This window comes from Rana temporaria, chromosome 6 (genome assembly GCF_905171775.1).
Source record: "Rana temporaria chromosome 6, aRanTem1.1, whole genome shotgun sequence".
Taxonomy (NCBI): domain Eukaryota; kingdom Metazoa; phylum Chordata; class Amphibia; order Anura; family Ranidae; genus Rana; species Rana temporaria.
In genome coordinates, this window is record NC_053494.1 from 138,339,557 (window position 1) to 138,367,316 (window position 27,760).

At 43.4% G+C, this 27,760-nt stretch overlaps 1 protein-coding gene across 3 annotated transcripts; it reads right to left on the reverse strand.

Annotated features, from left to right (window-relative positions):
* LANCL1 (LanC like 1) lies at positions 1-27,735 on the reverse strand. 3 transcript variants are annotated; one of them, XM_040357449.1, is made up of 10 exons: positions 27,628-27,735; positions 24,502-24,595; positions 22,309-22,426; positions 20,641-20,848; positions 16,046-16,193; positions 14,098-14,244; positions 11,232-11,414; positions 7,108-7,284; positions 5,283-5,355; positions 1-986 (listed from the first exon to the last, which is right to left on the reverse strand). In XM_040357449.1, exons 2-10 carry the CDS (start codon positions 24,577-24,579, stop codon positions 910-912), a joined length of 1,209 nt encoding a protein of 402 aa, XP_040213383.1. In that variant the 5' UTR covers positions 24,580-24,595; positions 27,628-27,735; the 3' UTR covers positions 1-909. The 3 variants fall into 3 exon arrangements, with proteins under 3 accessions (XP_040213383.1, XP_040213384.1, XP_040213385.1); XM_040357450.1 differs by lacking the exon at positions 27,628-27,735 and adding an exon at positions 27,590-27,610; XM_040357451.1 differs by lacking the exon at positions 27,628-27,735 and adding an exon at positions 26,715-26,734.
* Positions 27,736-27,760: the final 25 nt, after the last annotated feature.

A 27,760-nucleotide genomic window follows, 5' to 3' on the forward strand; every position in this document is an offset into this window, starting at 1 on the left:
TTTTTCATCAATTGATTTGTTCCATAATGACCACAATGTAATGTCTGCAAGTGCCTTTTATCTATTGATTCCACTAAATTAATACTTTAAATGCGCCATAAATAGTGCTTCTCCAGCTCTAAGAAAACTAGTAGTGTGCAGGGACAAACCTGTTACAGTTTATCAAAGTAGAAAGATCAAAGAATGAAACATCGTTAATTTCCCCAAATCACAATGAAAAATACTGACTGCAGCATTTCAGTAACGCGTTAATATCCTAATAAAAGGGGGAATGGTAAGCTGCTCACACATTAGTGAGACATACCCCTTACCTGGCACAAGCATTGAAGGTTGCAATAAGTATCTAGATCTCTGCTAAATATGGACGTTAACATGTCTGCATGATAGGATTCCATTATTTCGGAAAAGCTACATTCAATTATTCCTACCGATTTTAAATCTGAGCTACTTTTAGTGAATCTTTCCCTTCAGTTGTAAGCAGATCTGAATTAGAAAAAACGCCCAGCTGCCATGGTGCTGCCCCTGTCATTCTCCAAGAGGACATTATTTACCTTTAAACTGCCATTAAAATTGTTAACTGGTTATTAGTGATTTTACCACCTTTTCTTAATAAAAGACAATTTAAATTTTCAGACAGACTGGTGTTCCTTCTAAAAGGAAAGTAGGATAAGGTAGCTTCCATACTGTACTATAGGGAACAGATCTCATCCCTGTGTATACAGTACATATATGTACAAAGCCTTTTAGCTTAACAGAGTATCCAGTGTATTACAAGCTACATGTGACATCTATGATGAAGTAAGCAAAGCAAGCTTAATGCCATTATCTGCCTCTTCTGGGGGTATCAAGAAAGCATCAGAAGCAGCAACACAATTCCTCATTTCCAGTACTGCACAGAACAAAACACTATTATATCTCAAATGCGGGAAACTTGGCCGTTGTAGGATTCAGCATGTCTGCTAGAAAATAAATTGTGCCAGCCATCCCTGTAGATAAAAGAAAGAAAACAACATTTAGTCTTCTTGATCAGCATCCTGAACTTCAAACTTTATTTGCAGGAGGAAAAGCCAAAACATCTTATTTACAGCCTAAAAAGGGGTTGTAAACCTATGTTTTTTTTCACCTTAATTCATCCTATGCATCAAGGTGAAAAAAAAAAAAAAATCAAAAAACCTTGTAGTGTCCGGTCCCCCCTGTTCTACTTACCTGAGCCCAGAATTTCCGTGGGTGCGTCCCTACCGTCCTTCTCTCCACGGAGACCCGGCTTTGATTGGATAGATTGATAGCAGCGTAGCCATTGGCTCCCACTTCTGCCAACTAAATCCAATGACGCAGGCACTGGGGGGCGGGGCCTGAGTCAAACACTTGGCGTCTATGGACACCGAGTGTATGACTCAGGAACGTGGCCGAAAAGGTAACCCTCTTGGGAAAGAATTTCCCGGGGGGGGGGGGGAAGAGAGAGAAAGAGAAAAAGAAAGAGAAAGAGAAAGATTCTACTGAGGTTTGAATTCATTCAGAACAGTTTATTAAATAAATAAGGTCCCTTAGGGTTCCCTCATCTGAGGCTTCTCTTACCCTTCTTTTTGCTTAGTCTGCCTGGCTAATGGCAGCAACACCTAATCAGGGCGAGTGGTCTGAATTAACTTGCATAAAACAGTAGGTGTGCCATCAGTGGACCCCGTAATTTTCTCTTTGTATTGACATCTACCATATTTATCAGCCTATTGCGTGCCCCGGCGTATAGCGCGCACCCCCGAACTTGAAGGAAAATTCCTGGAAAAAAAAAATAGTTTGGATGCCCCTCGTCGGTGTCCTGCCCGTCGTCCTCGTCCGGTGTCCTTCTGCGGCCATCGTGGTGTCCTCCCCACACCGAGTTTGAACCACTGCGCCAGCATATACCGAGCGTAGTACACTCAGGCAGGCTCGGCTCCTCTCACGTAAAGGACGTACAGGACGTGACCGCGAGAGGAGCCGAGCCTGCCCGACTATACCCGAGTGTACTGCGCTCGGTATATGACGGCGCAGTGGTTCAAACACAGCACGGGTATCGGCGTATATCGCGCACCCACGATTTTGCCCTGATTTTAAGGGCAAAAAAGTGCGCGGTATACGCCGATAAATACGGTATTTATGAGACTAGATGAAGCCAGTTCACACAGTTATGGTAAAAAAAAAAAAAAGGGGGGGGGGGGGGGGAGCTTTAAGCTTTTCAGGACATAGTGAAAGTTATTTTGTAGGAGAATTGTGGCAGTGCAGTTTCCATTGCGTGGGGGTGCCATTAAGAATTGATGGCATCCACACACATCTTTCTAACAGCCGCACGTTTTTAAAGCGGAGTTCCACCCTAAATTAAAAAAACAATACAGCACCAGCTTCCTATAAATATGATTAACCAAGTTCAAAAAATTAAATACAAATTTTTTACATGCCTTGAAATCACTGTTGCTAGGCAGAAATCCTAATCTGCCTTCTTCCTGGACTGCGGTACTATTCCTCTTCAACCTAAGCCGCACAGACTCCTGGGAAAGGAGTGTCATAATTTCACAGGAGACTGTGCACCCTTCTGTGCCCAAAAAAATTGCGGGATTTCAACACATGAAATGACGCGATTAACCACTTGGTTACTGGCCCATAGTCAAAAGACGTCCTGTTTTTAAAGATGGATATTTTGGTAACGGCAGCAGCTGCTGCCACAACCGAGGTATCCATCTTTAGTGCCAACGGTCCTGTAAAACGATAACAGCGGTCTCCGCCGTTATCGGTGGCGGGAGAGGGGGCCCCCTCCCGCCGCTTACCGGAGCCGCCGGTAGCGGCGGAGGCGATCGGGTCCGTTCGGCAGCTGACTGGGCGGAAGTCTTAAAGAAACATTTTTTTTTTTTGTCATTTAAGTCTAAATATAAGAGCTGAGGTCTTTTTGACCCCAGATCTCATATTTAAGAGGACCTGTCATGCTTTTTTCTATTACAAGGGATGTTTACATTCCTTGTAATAGGAATAAAAGTGATAATAAATTATTTCAGTGTAAAACATGATAAACTAAATAAAAAAAAAAAAAAAAAAAATTTAAACGCCCCGTCCCGACGAGCTCGTGCACAGAAGCGAACGCATACGCGAGTAGCGCCCGCATATGAAAACTGTTCAAACCACACAAGTGAGGTATCGCCGCGATCGTTAGAGCGAGAGCAATAATTCTAGCCCTAGACCTCCTCTGTCACTCAAAAAATGCAACCTGTAGAATTTTTTAAACGTCACCTATCGAGATTTTTAAGGGTAAAAAAGTTTGACGCCATGCCACGAGCGGGCGCAATTTTTAAGCGTGACATGTTGGGTATCATTTTACTCGGCGTAACATTATCTTTCACAATATATAAAAAAATTGGGCAAAATTTATTGTTTTATTTTTTTAAATTCAAAAAAGTGTTTTTTTTCCAAAAAAAGTGCGCTTGTAAGACCGCTGCGCAAATACGGTGTGACAAAAAGTATTGCAATGACTGCCATTTTATTCTCTAGGGTGTTAGAAAAAAATATATATATATATATATATATATATATATATATATATATATATATATATATATATATATATATATATATATATATATATATATATATATATATATATATATATATATATATATATATATATATATATATATAATGTTTGGGGGTTTTAAGTAATTTTCTAGCAAAAAAAAAAAAAAGTTTTAGTCTCGTAACCACCGAATCTGAAAAACAGGCTCGGTAATCAGGCTGTTTACGGTGCCATGTTCAATTGTGTGCATTGTTTTATCTCTGTTGTCATAACAACGGGGCGGGACGTTCCTCAGCCGCCACCACAAACAACCTGCACCGCTCTAGTGCGCACGCGCGAGATCGAGACCCAGCATGCACCACTGCACGAAAACAAAAGCATATATTTTTTATATATATATATATATATATATATATATATATATATATATATATATATAATTAAAAAAAAAAATAAAAAAAAAAAAAATGTACTGGGCTTCAGATGCCCACACATAGAATGGCAACCAATAAGGCAAGTGGATGATTGATTGCGGATCTAGTACCATCTTTTATGGCATGCATTATGCAATTCAATGTAAATGGCCAAAAAAAAAAAAAAAAAAAAAAAAAAAAAAAATTCAGATCGGATCTCCGCTTTAACCACTTCCATACAGGGCACTTATACACCTTCCCGCGCTGTTTCACTTTAAATGGCAATTGGGCGGTCATGCTACACTGTACCCAAACGAAATTTTTATCATTTTGTTCCCACAAATAGAGATTTCTTTTGGTGGTATTTGATCACCTCTGGGATTTTTATATTTTGCAAAAAAAAAAAAAAAATGTACATTTTGAAAAAAAATATTTTTTTTGGTTTTAGTTATAAAACATTGTAAATAAGTACGTTTTCTCCTTCTGACGGGCACTGATAAGGCGGCACGGCTGGGTGGCACTAACGTACTAATGTATGTGTTGTACTAATGAATGCCAAACAATAATGCCTGCCAATCAGTGATGCCCATTGTGGGCACTGATTGGCATCCATTATTTGTGATCGTCATCCCTGGTGGTCTAGGTTGGCATACCTGTGGTGGGCATCCCTGGTGGTCTAGTGGCATCCTCGGGGGGGGGGGGGGGGGGGCTGTGCTGATAATCGATCAGCACAAACCTCCCCTGTCAGAGGAGCAGCCGATCGGCTCTCCTCTACTCGCATCTGACAGACGCGAGTGAGGAAAAGCAGATTACCGGCTTTTCCTGTTTACATCGTGATCAGCTGTGATTGGACACGGCTGATCACGTGGCAAGGAGTCTCCGTCGGAGACTCTTTACCTAGATCGGTGTTGCTGGGTTTCAGACTGACACCCTGCAACAACGATCGTTACAATGTGCGCCCCTGGGGGCCTTTAGCTCTCATCAATATATGGAAGAGGGGCTTCTATGTAGCAAAGCTTGTAGGGAAACCACAAGGAGAAACATTGAACGCCCAACTTCAGAAATCAGTGTAGAGTGTGGATGTCAATTTACTCTCAAAATTAATATTATCCCTGCACTCTGACCTGAATATCTTCTGAGTCCCACCAATGGTTGTCACCCATAAAGAAGTCTAGAGAAACCTGTGTGCTACATCTTTCAAAGATTGGGCAAGTGAAACAGATGTGGGATTCTACACTCCCCTCACCTCCCGAAATCTACAAACTTCACACATGGTATTGTGTTTTCTAGCAGATATTACAGGCCTTTTAAATACAAGAGAGATCATCACATCTTACCTTCAAATAGCGAATATGGAGTGTCTGGAGTCCTGCAGCCATGTTCACCGTAATCCAAAATCCATTCTGCAAACTAGCAAAGAGAATTGCAGGTTAGTATGCAGTAGAGCATTTATTCAGATAACATAGGAAGGATGGTTATAAAAACAGGGTTGTAAATATCCCAAATATTTATTCAGATTTGTTTTACCTGTGATTGTCGACTATAAACCAATATGATAAACTTATGACTTGTACCACTTTTTGTGATTCGGCACTGCGTCGCTTTAACCACTTAACGACCGCCGCCTGTAGATATACGTCCACAGAATGGCACGGCTGGGCAGATGGACGTACCGGCACGTCCTGTACATCTACCCAGCCGTGGGGCACGCGCCCACGACCCGGTCCGAAGCTGCGGGACCCGATCGCCGCTGGGGTCCTGCGATCGGTCCCCGGAACTGAAGAACGGGGAGCCGCGTGTAAACACAGCTTCCCCATGGTTCACTGTGGCGGCTGCATCGATCGTGTCATCCCCTTTATAGTGAGACACAATCGATGACGTCACTCCTACAGCCACTCCCCCCCTACAGTTGTAAACACACACACACACACACACACACACACACACACACACACTAGGTGAAACATAACCCCTTCAGCGCCCCCTGTGGTTAACTCCCAAACGGCAACGGTCATTTACACAATAAAGAATACATTTTAAATGCATTTTGCTGTGAAAAGGACAATGGTCCCAAAAATGAGTCAAAATTGTGCGAAGTGTCCGCCATAATGTCGCAGTCACAAAAATAAAAAAAAGCAATAAAACTATCCCCTATTTTGTAAACGCTATAAATTTTGCGCTTTTTTTTCCCAAAAATATGTAGAAGAATACGTATCGGCCTAAACTGAAGAAAAAAATGTTTTTTTATATATTTTTGGGGGGATATTATAGCAAAAAGTTAAAAATATTGCATTTTTTTCAAAATTGTCACTCTATTTTCGTTTATAGCACAAAAAAATAAAAACCGCAGAGGTGATCAAATACCACCAAAAGAAAGCTCTATTTGTGGGAAAAAACGGACGCCAATTTTGTTTGGGAGCCACGTCGCACGACCGCGCAATTGTCAGTTAAAGCGACGCAGTCCCGAATCGCAAAAAGGGGCCTGGTCCTTCACCTGCATTTTGGTCCGGGGCTTAAGTGGTTAACTGACAATTGCACGTGCGACGTGGCTCCCAAACAAAATTGGAACAAAAGTCACGGAACTTGTGGCAGGGGCGCACGCCCGCACGGTGCGAAATTCAAAGCATATGTTGCTTTGCGCAGCCGTACCATTCTGCTGACTTATAAGTGCGTAGCGCGGTCAGCAGGCGGTTAATGGTGTATAATAAAAAAAAATAAAAAAAACAAACACACACACACACACGGCTAATTATTAATATTTGTTTCTCCCTTTAAGAGGGGCGTGTACAGAACTTGCATTTAAATACATTCCCCAATAGACAAAAAAAAAAAAAAAAGATTTAAATCCACTTTATGTGTATTGAATGCCTTTTTCAAAACTAGATATAACCTTGTAAAGTAGTAGTAACATCATCATCACTATGCTGTATATAGCTTGTGCATAAATCAGAGCTGTGGAGATGCCCAACAGACCCAGTCATCCTGCATAAGGAGAGCGTTTACACAACCATTTATTTCAGCGGACTTCCTTTGCAGTGTCTGCACTTTTGGTGTAGGGTTATTTAAATCTTAAAACCTTCACTACCAGCCACAGATCGTTTGCATCAATGACAAAATCATTACACCTTAATGCACTGTAGACAATCTAGAGGAGACAAATACCTTGCATGCTCTGTGCAAATACTTCAGATCATGTGTCAGGTTGTACATTGCAAGAAAACAATAAGCATTCCCAGCTGCTCCATGGCATATCCCATAACCCTTCTTCAGTAAACCTCGATGCCAGGAGATATCGGTGCACTGTGCCGCAGCTATTAAGTACCGCTCATCTTTGAAAAGCTAAAAAAAAAAAAAAGTTATATTATATATATATATAAACATTTATTGGAGGAGAAGCAGAATTAAAGTGATACTAAACACACACACACACAGTTGTATTTTCCCTTCTATTTCTGTATGTGGATGAGATGGCACTAATTATTTGAATGACCCAGCTCTTTCCCAGCCTGTCTGTATAAAAACATAAGCATGAGGAGCTTCTAGTCCTCTGCTGCTGGTCACATATAAAAAAATAAAACACACACACACACACACACACACACACACACACACACACCTTTGGAATACAGAGCAAACATAAAATATCAATAAACTATTTAATTGCCAGAGAAAATCTATATATTTGAAATCATATCTTTATAATTTTTTTCTGCAAGTCCCAGGCTGTGTCACTCCACTCCAGCCTGTGTCTTAGAATAACAGGGAGGTGAAGCCTCCATCAAGATGCAATATCCCACCCCCATTGTGCTTAGCGGGCAATGGGCATGGAGGAGGGAGGGAGCAGGCTGTCATTTACCACTGTGTACACGCCCACTTGTTACTCTATAGTCACATGGGCTGTTGAGAGGTAATCGGGAGGAAATGCTCAGCATATAAAACGCAGTTAAAACTGAGCTGCAAACACTGCTCTGCAAAATCCACAACTGCACTGGGGACATAAACAGCAGGGGGAGATAGAGAACAGGATCAAGCAGGTTTTTTGCTGAATACAGAAGACAAATCCCATAGCGTCCGAGTATGAAGAGTAGGGATGAGCTTCGCGTTCGATACGAACGTATGTTCAACTCGAACATTGATCGTTCGACGAAACCCGAACAAAACGGGTCGTTCGCGCCAAATTCGAGTGACGTAAAACGTCCCATAATTCACTGCGGCGTTGAGCGCTGATGATTGGCCAATCACAGCGCGCCAAAAACGAAGAGCCATAATTGGCCAAAGCCAGGGTGGCCAATTCCCTGCCACAGACTAGTAGAGCAAAACACAGAATTGTACCACTAGGGATGATTTACTAAAACTTCCAGGTTTTATTGTCAAATCTTAATTGAACAAGCTGATGTTAAAAGCCGATTGGTTACCATGCACAGCGGCACCATATTTTCTACTGTCCAGTTTTAGTAAATCAGCCATACTGTCTAAATTAAAAGACCTGCTGATCCCATAAATAGGTTAAAGGGGTTGTAAAGGAATTTTTTTTCCCCCATAATAAGCATCCTTTACCTGCAGACACTCCTCTTTTCACTTCCTCATTGTTCGTTTTTGCTCAGAAGTTGCTCTATTTCTTCTCTGTTCTCTTCACTTCCTGCTTGTCTGATTTTACTCACCACCGTGATGGGAGGCTTTACTGCGGTGGTGAGTAATGTGCTCACCCACTCCTGGGAACTACATCTGTGTGGCAGGACGCTCTCTACGTGTTAGAGACTTCAAGGAGGTGTGAATTACTGGGCGTGCCGCAATTCATACTGGGAAATGTAGTTCTTACATGAACAAATGATGCAAACCAGGAAGTAAATGGGAGAACAAACTAGAACGCCGGAGGCGATATAGGTGAAGGAATTTAATAGGTATTTACTTGTTTAAACAGAATCATTACACTATTCTGTCTACCTTGCAGACATTCATTTTAGGCAAAAATTATTTTTCCTTTAGTGACCCTTTAAAGTGCTTTGAGACTCTTTTCTAAAAAAGTGTCCCCAGAGATACTCGTTCTGAAACTGTTTTAGCTGTATCAAACTAGGATGTAGAACGAGACCAGACAGCGAAGCCGCTTTGTCCTTCTGATTTCATACCATGAAAACACTCGGGAAGGAAATACATTTCACACGCTGTCCATAATTGCGTGAAGTGATAGTACCAATCCCTGCATTAGCCACCATGCAATGTGGAGGGGCAAAGCTTAGCAGAATAGGATGCGGCATTTGGACCCAGCACAACAGAAATGCTTTAAATTTTATAACATCAGCATTGTAATAGCAATACAAACAATTATTTTGACAATCAAAATATAAGCCTACTTGAAAAATCTTCTTTTGTGTTGCGAGTTTGGTCTGTCTGCTGACCATCTCTTTCCACAAATTCCTCGATTCCCTAAATGTTTTTCAGCTTATCCTGTGCTCATTTCCTTTGATTTACTTGACTTATTTCCAAGGACAAAATATCCCATGGCACCTACAAGCACTGGTTCCTGTAATGATTCGGCCTCCTGAAACACCTCTCCGCATCTCTGTAGTTCAGAAGGCAGGCTCTCTGAAATGTTTGACACAGCTGCCCACTTATAGGACGTATGGAACACCATTTACCACGGAATTCAAGAAAGTAAATGTGTAAAATTCTTCAAAAAAAATGTCCAACATTAAGATTGTCCAAATTATAAAGAGTAGACTAAAAATAAATGTAAATACAATGTGGAAACGAAATGTACAATTTTACATTTTGACTATAGATTAAAGCTGAACTCGGGTCAAATTTTATTTTCTCATGCGGTGGGGCTGAGCATGCACTGCATAGGTTAACTGCTCATTTTGGTCTAGAGCAGGGGTGGCAAACACAAGGCCCACGGCCCGAATCCGGCCTGCCAGGCCATGTAATGTGGCCCGCACAGCGGCACGCCAGCCTCCACTTCCTCTTCTCACAGCCGCTTTCTGCTGCCAACACGAAACAGGTCTCCTTGGCAACCGGAGTAAACACTTCCTCCCTCTACTCCTCAGTACTGTGTGTAGCTGAGCGCATGCAGTGGATCCAGCATGTACCTCCCCCAGCAGTTTTCCAGCCTATCTCCTGCAGGCTGCTGCTTGAGTGGAAGGGAAAGGGATGTGCCTGACCCCCTGAGGCCGCGCCCGCCTGGAAGAGGGAGGTATGAGCAGCTGAGCAGAGGGAGCCCAGTGACTGAACTTCCCGGAAGGTAAGCTCAGCAAGCAGTACATTGTGGATTAGATAACAAGCACCTCTATGCTTGGTTACTGCAGCTTAGCATAGAGGAGCTGTTAGCTGACAAATCAGATTGAATCTTTTCATGTGGCACAATGAGAAATTGGGCTCTTAAAAGCATCGTACCCCCAGGGTGTGCTCTCCTCACCTCCCTGGTGCATGCTTTCCTGACCTGCCTGGTTTGCTTTGGGAGGTGGGGGGACTTTTTCTGTGTATAGGAAGATGCGTTTTGAGGTGGGAGTTGGGGACAGAGTGCTGGGTGCAGGGGTCAGAACCCAGGAGAAGGGGTGAAAGTGAGATGTTGCACATTGGGCACAGCCCACCCCCAAGCTCTGCCCTCTGTACATAGCACACCCCTGAATTTCTGCACGTAGTACAACCCTGAATTCCTACCCTCTGTACGTATTGCACTGCTGAACCCTGCACTCTGTACGTAGCATAATCCTGACGTAATGCTAAACTCTGTATGTAGTGCGACCCAGATACAACTGGCCCTTTGAGGGCAACCACACTGCTGATGCGGCCCTCGATGAAATTGAGTTTGACACCCCTGGTCTAGAGGATTGGAGAGCGGACATATACTTACCTAATCCTCTGAACCTCCCAATACAAGGCCGGCTCCTGCTATACCCCCCCCCCTCCCCCCCATGGTCTAGCGGTCTTGTGTGGTGGACTTTTTATCACTCCCTTCGACTTGTTCTGGACGTGAAGGATGTCAGGATTAGTCCACTGCTGGATTGTGGGGAAGTTCTGTTTGCCGCTGGAGCAGAGGTTCAGGAGAGTATAAGGCTTTCTGGTTGCCCCTTGACAAAACGAAAGATAAATCTACTGGTGCAGCCCCAGACTACCATATATCTGTTCAGTGGTGACAAGACAGTAACATGTTACAGAACACTGTAATAATATCTTTGCATAAAGAAGCTTGGAATATTAAAAGTTCAGTTTGGAAGTTCCAGCACTCTTGCATGCATGTGTTCACAATAATTACAGTATATACACAAAAATGCAACTTGTTTACACACCTTATATGCTTGAATTAACATATAAATAACACCAGGGGCACCATGACACCAGTGGACTAGCAGGTCTCTCTTGTCTCCAATGCATGGAGGATAGTTTCCAGATGGGAACTTCAGTTGAGTGACGTAGTCTACACTGGGACGAACGAGGCTCTGTATCTTTTCGCTGCTTACATAACACATAGTCTGAAGTGAAAAAAATAAATAAAAAAAATTATGTTTGCAATTAATCATAAACCAGGAAACATTAGTACACAGGAGGTATCCTTCACCCATCCTACACCACAAAATTTCCCAAACATCACCTGCTGGAAAAAAACAAAAAAAAACAAACACACACCATCTATTAAAACACAAGCCAACACAATCTATGTTGTGATGGAATTTGATCAAGCATTTGATCGTGCAGCAGGGAGCGATAGAGAAGAGTTGTTGGTTCTAAAGAAATGTTGCACCTGTTGATACCTTCAAACATGCTTTCTTTACTACTTACTTATTCTACCCAGCAATATGCCATCAAAAAAGATCTTGCGAAAACATTGGAATGTACTTCATAATGACAGGGTTGCGGGACCTCTCCTTCCAGGAGGTATCAGCAGTGGTATTTAGAGGGGCTCCACCGCTAATGCCCTGTACACACGAGCGGAATTTGTCGTATAAAAGTTTACTTGCATACACACGGTCACACAAAAGTACTCTGAACTTTCGAGCGTTAAGAAAGCGGTGACGTACAACACTACGACGGGGCGATAAAAAGAAGTTCAATGCTTCTGAGCAGGCGTCGAATTGTTTCCGAGCATGCATGTTTCCCCCCCCCCCCCCCCCCGTCGGAATTCCATATAGATGAACTGATTTTCCGATCTGAAAAAATTGAGAGCCTGCTCTCAAACTTTTGCTGGCGGAAATTCCGCCAGCAGAAGTCTGATGGAGCATACACACAGTCGCATTCTCCAATGAAAAGCTCACATCAGACTTTTGCTGGTGGAAATTCCGCTCGTGTGTATGGGGCATTAGACTCCAAGTCGCTCCAAATGTAATAGATGGCCCACCCCTCAATAGATTATCTTTTTTTCCCCCACAATATCTCCCCCCCCCCCCCCCCAATGTAGGAAATGTTCTATTTGCCAGATTAATGCAGAAAGGAGTTAGAAAAGATTCCTTTATGTCCAATTCCACTCAGGACCATTTCCCCAATTAAACCCTTTATAACATGTACCACTAAAAACGTAGTCTATATTATGCAGTGTCCGTGTGGGCTCGAATATATAGGTCGTACTATTCATAAACTCCAGGTGAGACTGAAGAAACATGCAACAAACATCAAAAATGCATACCCAAAGCAAATTCTCTTGCAATTATTATGCCACCCATCGGATGCCTAAGGGGACTGTGTTTTTGGGTATAGATAAGTTTACCGGAAAGTGGAGAACCAATGGATTTATAAGGCTGAAACTTACAGCCCCTCTGGTATGAACATAGAGTGGAATGTGAATGCATTTATCAGCTCTGCATGAGCAATGTTTTTTTTATAGGTCCCTTTGCTTGGAATAAGCTATGATTTTTTTTCATCCAATATGTTGTATACAGCAATGTAGATGTTAATCATTATAAATTTCAAATTGTTATGGTTTTAGATATCCATCTATGGTTTTAATGAAATACCTCCTGTTTGTCCACAAAATGGTGCTGCGTCTGAGCGTTATTTTTGTATTTAATTTATATTGCTTATTTTTAGTAAATGGCACTTTCAGGTGTGCGTCAGTCAAACTAACTATTCGTTTTGATGCTTTTTAACTATTAAATTACTTTTATTCAGCATAATAAATGCATTTTTTTTAAAGAACAATGCTGCTGTCCTAATGGCCATAATTGTTTTCACAACATCTGCCATTTGGAGAGTTGCACACTTCCGCCTTTCAATTATCTTGTCCCACATATATAAACCATTAGAGTGTCCATCTAACCACGCCCCTGACTAAGTCATTGTGACAAAATGATGTAGGGAGGAGTCGGTGATGCAATGCTGCTGTATGGTGGCTATTTTGCTGGTGGGGACTGCTGGATTCTTATACAAACACAGGTCTGTTTTTTAAATTGGAACATGTAAGTTTATTCCATTTTCTATCCATAAACAAACACTGGTTAATATACCGCACAATGAGATTTTTCTCCTTTTATCCACATGGGATGAAACATTTGTGGTCATCACTATTGGAGCGTTTTTTTAAAAGGATAGCGGTTACCTGGGGTTGGTGCACCTATATTACATCTTGCTGTCTCAAGATTATGATGTATGGAGATTGAAGGGCTTACTTTATCATTCATATGCTTATGTGGCCTTTGTAATGAGGGTACATCAAGGAGGTTAAGAGGCTGGGTGATGGTGATGGTTTCTTCTATTATTCGCCTCCTACTAACCATTTTGTGAACTGTGTCAAATACCATCCCTTGGATTTATTTTCTATACAAGCGCTGCAGCTCATCTATATTATTTTAAAGCTTACCTGTAGGTACAAGTGTACCAGCAGTGTTTAATAACACATTAAGGTTAAAAAAGAAGCACATCGCTGCCGAAAGTGGCAAGCCCTGCTTTTACCTACACAGTGTCTATTCTGACATTCACTCAGCCGATGATTTATGATCGGAACCCCCCCGATCAGCTTGTGCTGTAGCAAATGTCAGCAAAGCCGACCACGCATGCGCTTACCCCCTACCCAGAAATGCTGGATCACGTACATGAACCAGCACAGCAGGGCCACTCTGCTGCAGTAACACTGCTGTATGCAGTCCACAAATGGTTAAGATACCCCTAAGGGAGCTGTGCCAGCGCTTGTACACTGATACAAGCTGTACCAGTCAGTAAACCTACCTGCATTAAGTAGTAGTAAATTCCCGCTAGGCCATGGGCTGGTCCCACATAGTGTTCTCCATACCATTCATACATTAAGGGGCTCAGATTCTGTATTCGTCTGTGAGCTGCCATGTTTTCTCCAGATTGTATCACAATCTCACAGACCTGACAAAAAAAAAAAAAAAACAGAGATCTTAAAGTAGTATATCATTCTGTTTATAAGAACAATCCACAGAAACCACAGTCACATAATTTCATCATTAAAATGAATAAACTATAAAATGTAGCGGAGGACACAAAGCATTACACTGTAGGAAAGCAACTGAGAGGTGCTGCGAGGAGGGTGGCCACAGGCAGCACCTAAGTGACAACTCCTAAGTCTAAGAGGTATGTGCTGCAGTCATCTGTTACATATCTTAGTTCATTACTTATATCTTCGATAGAAGATAGACATCTTCCTCAGTTGCCTGCCTCCAAGGCTGAAATAGCGGCTTCAATATTTCCTGAGTCATGGATTAAAACAAGTTTGTAAATGAAGGGTTTAACCTTTGCTTTGATTTCACTGGCTGCATGATTATTCTAGGTCAGAGAATCAAAATACAGAAGTCAGGGATCAGAAATAACTGCATGGCAATTGGCATTTTTGTAAGAAGGTCAGTAAAGGACATTGTTTCTCAGCACAGAAAAATGTCCCTTTAAGTGGTTGTATACACTACAGGGAAGTGACTGACCTCAGGTGATACAGAGAGGAAACAAATCCTCCTACAAAAGCTGTACTTGTCCATCTGCAGTCTTCTCTACATCCAATCAAAGTGCTGAATCTTAAAGCTTGTCTGATGCCCCGTACACACGATCGGGTTTCCCGACAGGAAAACAGCGAGGAGAGCCTTTGGCTGGGAATCCCGGCCGTGTGTATGCTCCTCACAGTTTTTCCAACGAAAAAAAAAAATAGGGAGGAAAGAAGAAGAAAACGCTGGACAAAATAAAAAAAACCCGCTCTTTTTTCCCCCACCGGGATACCTGGCAGAAAAACTGATGGAGCATCCACACGGCCGGTATTCCTAGCCAAAAGCTCTCCGAGTTTTCCTGTCGGAAAACCTGCTCGTGTATATGGGAGGGCAGGTTCTCGATTTTCCTCATCGGGATTTCTGACGGACTTTGACCCGTCGGGAATCCCGACCGTGTGTACAGGGCATTAGAGTTCAAAAAAAGGGGGCGGAGAGCTGAAAGGACACATGAACAGAGTCTAGGCTGTCAGTCAGCTGGAGACCCCTCCCCATTTTTCTCTTGGTGTTAGGAAAACGTGTTAGAAACGATTTATGCTTATAGCAGAGGAACGAAGCATCAGACAGAAATGGTACACACTATAGAAGGATATGGTTTGTTCATATTTCATGTCTGAAGTGTACAACTACGTTAAGGGGGGGGGGGGATTACAAACTGTCTACATCGGAGAGGTTTAATACTACTTCAAGTTGTGTAATCACAACAGAAGTTAGAAAAAAATATCTAAAAAAAAAAAAAAAAGGGACAAGTTCCAAAACGGCTTTTGACAGATATTTCCATTGGAATACCCCATATTCCTGGTCTTGACGTTGCCAAGTAGTGCGGCAGAGGCCATGGAGCCTACAAGATGAGTGTCAGTGAAAACCAATGTTGGGTACTGTATACCTATCACTAAACACCAATAACGAGCACTACGATTCTCCTACTGATTAATAAACAAGGATGGGGCACCATGCCTCTTAATGACCACTGATGCTAGGACACTGAACGCTCTGTTTTGCCATTGACTGGCATTAACTGCCACTCTGTAATCGTCACCTGCCCTCCAGTTTGTATTGCAGGGGTCAGTTTATAGTATCCAGCAGCCCATACAGTAGTTTGGGGGCCGCTGCTATAAAGCAATGAAATGCACGAATCTCACATATTAAACTGAAGATTATAGCATAAAACTGGCTCTTACCTGTTGCATATACTGGTAAGGAATCTTTCCCTCCCCAAAATACTTGTTGATAAACATCAAAGTATAAAGGTAGCCCACACGGCCATACAAAAGCTCATCTGGTAGTCGGGAGTCCAGCTTCATCACAGTTGAATGCATCTGAAGCACTCTACAAATATCAAAAAAGAAATATAATAATTAGTATGAGTTTGTCATTTATACAGGTCTTTTTTTTTTTTTCAAAATTTGGAAGTAAAAAAAAAAAAAAAAAAAAAAAATTTTTTATATATATATATATATATATATATATATATATATATATATATATATATATATATATATATATATATATATATATATATATATATATATATATATATATATATATATATATATACACATACATACATACATACATACACACACACATGCTTGCAAGTGGGGTTTTTTTGCCAGCAATTGCCTCTCTTATGAAGCCGCTGGATGGCTTCCAGAAGCAGCGGGAGGGATCGCCGGTGTTTCTTGGGCTTACTGTTAATGGTGCATCTGGGAAACGATCCAACGGTTCAGAGACCAGATCGTCCGATTGCCTCTATGATCTTGGGAGGATGGAGCGATGTCATGACGTTACTTATGGTCTAGGGCGGAAGTAAACAATTTTTTTTTTTTTGGGCGGACCTACGCTTTAAAATACTGCCACTATACCTTTTTGGATTATCTGTATACCACGTTCAGTGATTAACTGCACAGTTTCTCCAGTGCCGAGAGTCCAGGAAGGAGGAGGAGATTTTAACTACGCGAGAGATGTCAATATCATGGGACCTGGCTAGCTCTGAGAACAAGAAACCGTTTTCTCTAGCATAAAAAAGACACAACTGAGCATGTGCAGGTTGGCTACCTTGTCTGTTATTTCCAAGGTAGACATTGCAGAAGGGAAGGATCTGTGCATACAGGATAAAACAGTCTTTTTACACAATACAGAGGGTCAACCCCTTAAAGGGTCACTAAAGGAAATTTTTTTTTTTGCTGAAATGACTGTTTACAGGACATAGAGACATAATAGTTAACTGATTCCTTTTAAAAATGATTAAAAATAGATAAAAAAACAATCATATAATGTGCCTGCAGTGTAGTTTCGTTTTTGCTGTTGTTTCCTGGTTCTCTGATGTACAGAGAGCCAATAGAGGGCAGTCAGCCAATAGAGAGCAGTGATACTTTGTCTAAAACTCCTCAGCACCAATCCAGTTTAGTTTTACTCACACCTCCTTGATTAGTGACCACCGTGAGAAATCTCCCAGTACTGTGGTCATCAGGAAACAGGCAACCAGGAAGTGTCCAGAACAGAGAGGATTTACAGCAACATGAAAGCAAAAACGAACAATGAGGACATGAAACCAGGACTGCAGCAAGGTAAAGGAAGCTATTTAGATAAAAAAAAAATTCCTTTAGTGACCCTTTAAGTTCCACAGCGAGTATAACCAGCATGCTATGCTGCATATACAGGCTGATGTTACTGTTGTGGGTTTAGTAACATTAACACTAGAAGAGTCACACTTTTTGTTGTTTTGCAGCGCCCCCTAGCGATGAATATGAATTAGGGAAAAAGAGGTGGAAGGCTGATAGAGATATCACAGACAGCTACTCTTCCCTATGCAATAACACAAACAAGGTACTGCAATTGCATTTATAAATATGCAAAATTGTGCAACAAATATTTCTGTATACACAGCATTTCTCCATGTTCCACTCTGTCTTCCATGATCTATCATCTACTCCAACAAGATCATGGCGAAAGGCAGCTATAGGTGGTCAATTGAAGAAGCTGTTGCAGTGGTAATATGCAAGGCAGACCTAAACGTCTGGTCTACCAAAAACGTAACAATGTATTGACAATCCAAAACATCTGAAGCCATCAGATATTGATCAACTGAGATTGGAAATATGATCATACAAAGTCAGTATTTGTTTACTTTAACAGTAATCAGGACCAGTTAAAAATGGCCCGCAGGCAGGGCGGAAGTGGAGGGGGAGTAGATTTTCTTCACATGCAGAGTAGCGCAGGAAGCGTCTCTGTCATAAGTTCACTTCTCTGTCTCACGCTGCAGCTGCTCCCCGGCGCCCCCCCCCCCCCCCCCCTCCCTTTTTTTCCCTTCCTATTTGCTTGTGATATCACCTGGGATGGACGAGAGAAGAGGGGGGGGGGGGGCCGCCGGGGGGCGGGGAGCAGCCGCAGCGCGAGACAGAGAATCGAACATATGACAGACGCTTCCTGCGCTACTCTGCATGTGAAGAAAAAAGAAAAACAAGTAAACGCTGACATGTACACTGATTGAGCCCCATGTGCTCTGTTTGTTCCCCATGTACCCCGATTGTGACCTCATGTTCCCCATGTGCCTTAATGTGCCCCATGTACCCTGATTGTGCCCCCATGTACCCTGTTTGTACCCTGATGTGCTCCGATGCGCCCCATGTACCCTGATGTGCCGGGCTCTGTACCCTGATGTGCCGTGTCCTGTGCCCTGATGTGCGCTGTGCCCTGTACCCCAATGTGCTGGGCTCTGTGACCTAATGTGCTGTGCCCTGATGGTGAGTGGTCAGTGTGTAGTGTGCAGTGTAGTGTAGTGGTCATCGTGTAGTTCAGTGGTCAGTGTGCAGTGTAGTGGTCAGGGTTAATAATGCATCCACTGACACCAGTGCTGGGGGTAAAAATGCGTCCACTTACAGCAGTGCTGGTGGTAATAATGTGTTCGCTGACACCAGTACTGTTGTTTTTGAAGTTTGAAAGTTTGCATGCGGCCCCCCATGGCATATGAAAACTTTTCTTGTGGCCCTCAGGTAATTTGAGTTTGAGACCCCTGCTTTAACTGTTCCTCACAAAATGTATGTTTTTTAAGGACCCTTCATGTATGCAAAGATTCCACCACCTGGTAATTACTACAAAGTTGTTACAGATCAGAATGCCATAAGCAAGCGGCCAGCTGGGTAGGGATGTCAACCACAGCGATAAATCGGTTTGTGTACTTTCATGCACAAAGTTTGTTTCTATAAATGTTAAAAGGGGCTGTAAACCCTTGTGCGTTTGAAAAAAAAAAAAAAAAAAAAAATACATATCATACTTGCCTCCACTGTGCAGTTCATTTTACACAGAGTGACCCGATCATCATCTTCTGGGGTCCCCCCCCCCCCCCCCCAACAGGGTACGTGGCTCCTCCCCGCATCAGTAAACCCTCTAGAAGCGCTCTCACAGGAGGTTAACCTTCCCCCGGCCCCACATAACTGGATTTGATTAACAGCAGCGGGGGAAGACCGTGATTATTGCTAGTGGCTGCAACAGCCGCTAGCGATGATTGTATGTACAAGCTGGTTGTACCCAAGTTGATTGATCCTGCTGAACCGGCCAAGATTCAAGCCGGTCTGGCCTTAGGCACTGCGGATGCTAAAAAGCCCAATCTGGCTCCCTGAAGCCCAGTTTACCAACACCGCTAGCCTTTGCCCATTCATGTACCATTTTCTGACATAATGTAGGCCAGATTCAAAGCCAACTTACCTTGACAGGCAATATCTCACTCAAATAACCAGGTAACAATAGTGAAAACATGTAAAAAAATAAAGTAAAGTAATTTAAAGTACATATACCCAAGGAGGAACCAACATGTTTCACTCTAAAAAGAGCTGCGTCAGAGGTGTAGTGTGCAATAAAAGTATGGAAAATGTGCATCACCATATTTTCTATAATTTTATTGCACACTGCACCTCTCACAAAGCTCTTTTTGTCAACCTGCCTTACCTTTTAAGGTAAGTTGGCTTTAAATCTGCTCTGCATTATATCAGCAAATAGTAGATGAATGGGCAGAGGCTCGCACTGTTGGTAAACTGGGCTTCAGGGATCCCGATTAAGCCTTTTAGCATCCACATTGCCTTATGCCCAAGTACACATGGGCGGCATCGGCTGGCTCAACAGAAACTGCCCAACATTCAGCCCGTGTATACTGGATTCGGTCCGACAGAAGCCAGTACAGAACGCTGACCGGAGTGTTCTGGTTGAAGAGCCGTTCCCTGTCAGAACACAATAGAACAGCAGGGGAGGTCACTGTACCAACATCGGATAGTTTGTACAGCGGCTCCTCCTGAGCCGTCAAGTTTTTTTAATGAAAAAAATAAATAAATACTAGTGTGTACGGGGCTTTCGAGCATAGAGCCAAAGCCATTGTACAGTCTGAAGGGTACAGGTTAGTCCTCTTGTGTCTACAATCTCACTGCTCCTTTAGATGTAGACACTATAAGACTAGTTACATGAGCCAAAAGATGTGCTTGGGTTATGCGGTTTCTCACGTAATTTGGCATTTACATTATGGCACCATTATTGAAATTTTAATTGGGTTGAATAAAATTGGGTGCACCCCCGTTCATGGTACTGCATGGGTTAATCAAGTGACGTATGTCTGTGTGTGTAGTATGACAGTACAATCTTCTTAGAACTTTCATCAACTGTCCGATTGGATATTAAAGAATGGATTGTCCTCATATTATATAGTTTGGGTAAATCTAAATTGATTGGGTGGTATATGGTCAGTTTTAGAGGGATCTAGTTGCAAACATAGATCTGGACGTCTTACCTGTTTACACAATCATCTGCCTCTTGAGCAGATCCCAGTTTATGGAAAATAACAGATGCCACTGCGTAGAGTCCAGCATCCCCACAAAGGAAAGTGACATCTCGTTTGTTCAAGCAACGCAAGCTTTTGGTGGCATATTCCTTTGCTTTCTGCAGGCATAATGGATCCCCATACACCTCCGACAGGTGAAGATACAGCAAGGCAATTCCTAGAAGAGGCAGAGACAACATTAAAATCAATAGCAGGAGTAAACTGATTTGATTTGAGAGATAGATAGATGGCTGAACCCGTCCTAGCTCCAAGCTGCAGCAATGTCAGGCCACGCCCCCAAGGTGTTTCAAGCGGGGGTTCACCCTGTTAAAAAAAAAAAAAAAAAAAAAGAAAAAGTTTTTTTTTATTAGACCATTAAATTCGGCATCGTAGCGCGAGCTACGGTATGCCGGTCTTACATTTTTTATGCCCGTACTCACTGTGCTATCGATGATTGAAGAATCCGGGGAATGGGCGTTCCTATGGTGAGAGAAGGTGATTGACGGCCGGCCCTGGCACGTCACGCTTCTCCGGAAATAGCCGAAATAGGCTTGGCTATTCACGGCGCCTGCGCATAGCCTGTGCGCAGGCGCCGTGAATAGCCGAGACCTACTCCGGCTGTCTTCGGGGAGCGTGACGTGCCAGAGCCGGCCGTCAATCATCCTCCCTCTCCATAGGCACGCCCATTCCCCGCGGGAGTCGGATTCTTCAATCATCGATAGCACAGTGAGTACGGGGATTAAAAATTTAAGACCGGCATACCGTAGCTCGCGCTACGATGCCGAATTTAATGGTCTAATGATGGAAAGGAGGGTGAACTACCGCTTTCACTTCACCCCTTGGAGCTCAATTATGAGGACCCAGTGATTAAGCGCCAAGGGATGGTGTCAAACTTGTTGAGGGCGTGGCCTGACTGGAGTCCAGGCTGAGGCTGCCATTAGTCTCAATTCACGCACATGGGTGCTTGGTGATGTGCGGCTTAGGGATCTTTTCCTTTGACATTGCTGCACAGTCCTCGCTGCTTCTGCCCAATCCATTCTCTAGTTAGCTCTCATGCGGGAAAACAAATTGCTTGTTTATGAACTCACCAAAAAATAAAAAAAACCCCACACACACACACACACACACACACACACACACACACACGTGTAGAAGGCAAAGTTACTCTAAGGCCCCATGCACACGAGACGCTGCTAAACTCGAGTTCAAAGGCATTTGGGCATTTTTTTTCAACTGCCCCTGAACACATTTATTGTTATCCTATGTGTCCATGCACACAATCACGTTTTTTGGCGTTTTAAAGCAGTTGAGTTTATGTCCGTTTTTTCAGACGCAAAATTTTGGGTTCAGAAGCTTTTTTTTTGCGTTTCAAAGCTTTGGGAGAGTCTACAATGTCTTTGAGATAAACGCTGACAGCCGCAAACGCGTTAAAACGCCGCTAAACGCGGCAAAACGCAGCGCAATTCGCGGCAAAAACGGGCGTTTCAAACGCCGGTATTTGCCTTTGAAAACGTGAGTTTAGAGGCGTTTGTAATTGCTTCTCGTGTGCATGGGGCCTAAGAGCAAGGTGGCATTTTTCTTACATCCCTGAATTCATTTATTTTTCTAGGTCTGTGTGTGAACCTGTTTAAATGTTACCTGACCAGCCTGTGTACACAGTGAAGTCGCTCGGATCTGCAGATTTCAGGCCATGTTCCATGTGTTGGAGAAGCTCTCGGACTTTATTGTTCAATAGATGTTTAAAATCAGGAGTCAGCTAGGAGTAAAAAAAAGAGAATAAACTGTTAATGAAAAATAGCAATTAGCTGAAAAATTATTAAACACCAATTTGAAACAGGGTACCTTCAAGCAAATGTGTGCTCTGCTAATGCACGATATAGAAAATTAAAAATCATTTAGAAAAAAAACAAAAAACAAACACATGTTCAATACATACATCTCTGCAAATTTTCCCCCATGTTTTATCCATTTAAAATTCTGCAAGTAATGAAAGACAGAAATCCAGTGAGCTTTTGACTTTGTTTCCTCTGATAAGAGCCCTTTCACACTGAGGAGCTGCAAAAACGCCCTAAAACGCCTTTAGCACTATTACCGCGTTTTTAAGGGCGATAGCGGTAAAATTAACGCAACACTGCGGGCGTTTTAACAGAGTTTTTCAAGCGTTATTGAAGCATGGGCAATTTCAGTCCTGCTGTTGTAGATGCTTTGTTTTTGCTTGCACGTTTACATTTGTGGGAGATCATGTGACTTTTCTACAGCTCAGAGTGGATTATAGGCGCTATTTAGGCGTTTTTACAGCGCTTAAAATTCATTTCAGTGGAGAGGGGCGTTTTTGGAGCATTTTGTTTTAGTGCCCAAAAGCTGCTCCAAAGATGCTGCTTGCAGGACTTTTCTAAACGCCCTGCTAGTGCAACACCTCAGCGTGAAAGGGTCTATTGAGATGCATGGAGAGTGTTTTAATAGTGCTATTTTTAACGCTAAAAAACGCTACAGTGTGGAAGGGGTCTTACAGTGACTTAGTGGCACTGATATCCGAACCAGTGTTGTCAGCCCTGCCTGCTGGACTAGAACATGCCCACCCCTTTCTATCCCTCTCCGATTGCATACATTAATATGTTCCCTAGCCTTTCTCAGAGCTTGAAATACACTACGAGGCTGACTTAAAGTGTTTGTTAACCCCCCAAAAAATCCTGTTACCTTAAAGTATGTTATACATCACAATGCTTGTGCTGTATCATTTGGACCCCTCTATCACCTGCAATACCTGTCTGGCTATACCCTCCTTCCTGTAAACTGACCATTGTATATCACCATGGCCAGTTTACATGCCTGTCATCCGCAGACCTGCTCTGTCCTGTCTCCCCACTCCAAGTCCGTGCTGCTCTGCTCCCCACCCCCTCCTGCTGCTCAAATTATGGTTAAAATGGCATAATCCTCTCTATGTATTAATGCAATATGCCCTGTGTCTATGCCTTATAAAAATAATGCTGCAATATACCTGTTTTAGAGCTCTGATTGGCGGTCACGTGATCCGCTGTCTCTCCTCTCTCGGCCTGACAGCTGCAGCAGGCTGGGCTGCCTCTCCTCCTCCCCTCCTGGCTGACGTCAGCAGGGGATCCTCTGCCCCGCCCACTGCAGCTGTCAGGCCGAGGAGAGAGACGGCGGATCACGTGACTGCTGATCAGCACTCTGAAACAGCATTATGAAAAGATTGACTTCAAATACCCAATCATGTGCAGACGAAAAATGTATATATGGGAATTTCTTTTCACATGATTGGATAATTTAAGTGAATCTTCACACATTTTATTGTGTAGATATTTTTACAACCTATATGGCTCATTGAAACCTTGGCTTTCTGATGACTTGCATTAACAACCATGTGTTACAACACGTTTTTCCCCAAACGTTGCTTTAAGGCAGTGCATTCAAATGGGCTAGTAATGCACCAAAACTGACATACACCATTTTCAGCGCTGTAGTGGACCACTGCATTGCAATTCATGTGTTGGAGCCACATTGCCTCAAAATGAATGGCATCACAATGGCTAGTGTCATCTGCAGCGGGGGACAGGATGGAAAGTGGGGAGTGTTGGTGAAAATTTTATATTTACCGACTTAAAAAGGTTCCTGTACGACTTTGGGGGCGACTCGGGGCAACTTGCATTGACTTCAATACAGAAGTCATTTTGCAAGTCGCCTTTGAAGTCGTCTTCAGATCGCCTTGCCGAGTCGCGCCGCCTCAGTGTGAACCGGCTCTAAGGAGTTAAAGCTCCATTAGTCAAACTTATGGAATAAAAACATTAGTCAAAATCTTAAGTTTTAGCTCACCTGCCCAGAAGACGTGAAGGCAGGTGACACTTCTCCATTGTAATCCGGATATGGATTTGGGTAACTTCTGCCGTCCATGGTGTGCTACTGAATTCTAGGAAAAATAACAACAGATATTGATAGAAACAATAACCTTTTTTTAAATAAGTGTAGCACCCTCTAGTGTGTGCGCGCCACTAGTATTGAGCAAGCAAATTATAGTCCCAGGGAGTCATCGAATCTGGGTCATTAGAGTCCAGGGCTGGATGACTCAATCTGGCAGCTCTCTGGTGCCTCCCCGTTTCTAGAATGTTGGAGAATATTCTGGAACTAGTGGGCGGAAGCTAGGAGGGGTTGCCTTGAATATTTAGGGGCCTTAAGCCAATCCCCAGGGCAGGGAACTAAAGAGCCCTTAAATACACTTGAGCCTTTCCAGCAGTAGTCGGGTGCAAGATGCAGTACTGAGGGAGGCTGTCAGTGGCCCTTTAGGACTGGGAATATGCCGCCGACAAACATTATGACAAAATTAACATGGACATTAAAGCAAAGCTCCACCCTCTTCCTTCCACTCATCAGAACTCTCCCCCCCTCCAGTATTTGCACCCACTTCTGGCCACACAGTCTGCAGGTAGACTGCGGGCAGGACGTCAGATCCTGTCCCCCCGTTGTGTTCTGGGAAACCTTCGGCTCCCAGAACACAGCAGGAACCAGTCAGCGCAGCGCGACTCGCGCATGCGCCGTAAGGAACCGGGCAGTGAAGCCGGAGCACTTTACTTCCTGGTTCCCTCACCGAGGATGGGGGCAGCAGAGTGACGAGCGATCGCTCATCCTCTGCTAGGGACGGCGCTGGACTCCAGGACAGGTAAGTGTGCTGATATTAAAAGTCAGCAGCTGCAGTATTTGTAGCTGCTGGCTTTTAATATCTTTTTTTTTCCAGGGGACATCCGCTTTAAGACAGTTTTTTCCTGCCATAATGTGTCAGTTTCAGCAGAAAGTGGACAATCTTCGACGTGTGTGCCCCTCTGTCATTAGACCAGCGTTCAGTGCCGATCCTGACCTCCCTGGGGCCCTAAGCAAAATGGCATGTCAAGTTGAAAAGTGCGTGGGGGGGGGCGCCAGTGACATGTCACATTAAAGTAGTGAAACGGGGGGAGGGGGTGTTCTGCTGTCGGAAATGACATCTTACATTAACCCCTTCCCGACCGCCGCACGTATATATACACACACACACACACACACACACACACGTCGGCAGAATGGCACGTACAGGCACATTGGCGTACCTGTACGTCCCTGCCTTCTAGCGGGTGGGGGGTCCGATCGTGACCCCCCCGCTACATGCGGCGGTCGGATTCCCTCAGGGAGCGATCCGGGACGATGGCGCGGCTATTCGTTTATAGCCGCTCCGTCGCGATCGCTCCCCGGAGCTGAAGAACGGGGAGAGCCGTATGTAAACACGGCTTCCCCGTGCTTCACTATGGCGCTGCATCGATCGAGTGATCCCTTATATAGGGAGACTCAATCGATGACGTCATTCCTACAGCCACACCCTCCTACAGTTGTTAACACACACTAGGTGAACACTAAATCCTACAGCGCCCCCTGTGGTTAACTCCCAAACTGCAACTGTCATTTTCACAATAAACAATGCAATTTAAATGCATTTTTTGCTGTGAAAATGACAATTGTCCCAAAAATGTTTTAAAATTGTCTGAAGTGTCCGCCATAATGTCGCAGTCACGGAAAAAACTCCGCCATTAGTAGTAAAAAAAAAATAAAAATAATAAAAATGCAATAAAACTATCCCCTATTTTGTAAACGCTATAAATTTTGCACAAACCAATCGATAAACGCTTATTGCGATTTTTTTTACCAGAAATAGGTAGAAGAATACGTATCGGCCTAAACTGAGGAAAAAAAAATTGTTATATATGTTTTTGGGGGATATTTATTACAGCAAAAAATTTTTTTCAAAATTGTCGCTCTATTTTTGTTTATAGCGCAAAAAATAAAAACCACAGAGGTGATCAAATACCACCAAAAGAAAGCTCTATTTGTGGGGAAAAAAGGACGCCAATTTTGTTTGGGAGCCACGTCGCACGACCGCGCAATTGTCTGTTAAAGCGACGCAGTGCCGAATTGTAAAAACCCCTTGGGTCATGTAGCAGCATATTGGTCCGGTCCTTAAGTAGTTAAAATGAGACGCGGGGGGGGGGGGGGTTCCGACTTCTTACCTCTTCTCCCATGCAGCCAGCGAGTTAGGGTGAGGCCCTAAGCGGCTTGCATAGTCAGCCTATAGGGCGGATCGGCCCTGCCAGCGTCTATAGAACGGTCCTGCTGGGAATGCAGCATTTGATCAGTACTTACAGCCAATGGATGCAGCGCTGATCTGTGTATTCTGGTGGGGAGGGATGAATACAATCACACGGCGGGAGAGATTCCTGCATCATCACTTGTGTGGATGCCACAGGAATACGTTTTTTTATATACAGCTTTACAGTATTGATTGAAATACACACCCTATAAAGATCAGTCTGTATGATAATTGGATGTCTGACACACACACAGATAATCATTTGATTGGTCAGATATTTCGCCATGACAGGTCAATGTTCCAGCACTGAAACAGATGGAAAGCTCAGCCAATGAATAAAATGGAGGGCCTGCAGATTGCAATTAGTATCCATGTCAGTTTAGACACATCGAACGATTGAATGATCATAGTGTCAGCTTTAAAAACGATCATTCATTGATCCAGCTTTCCAATATAAAACACACAGATATCCGTTTATAGATCAGAAATCAGCAATATTTGGCTGATCGTTCTGACAATCAAAATCAATGAAGATCTCAGTACATCTAATTATCATTCACGGAAATGGAACGATCCTATTGATAGGTGTATGGCCCCCACACAACCACGCAGGTACTTAGAAGGAATAATAGACGGGAGAAACACTGAGAATGAACGCCGATGAGAAATGGGTGGGCGGCCTTCTATGCAATGCCGGAGAAGACCCGCATCATCATCACCACAGTGACCGCACTACTGCAGGCGCACCGACACCACGGCCCATCCCCCGCCCCCGCACTCTGCACTACAACTCACACAATGACCAGACAGCAAGAACTACACAGCGTGCATACCTTCACCTGAGCGCCCTCTGACACCCGCCCACAGCTTCACACTGCGCGCTCATTGGCCTTTCACCGTCCTACGCTACACGCTGATTGGCCTCTCGCAACCCGACCCCCAAACACTAAAGGCGACGCTTAGCAG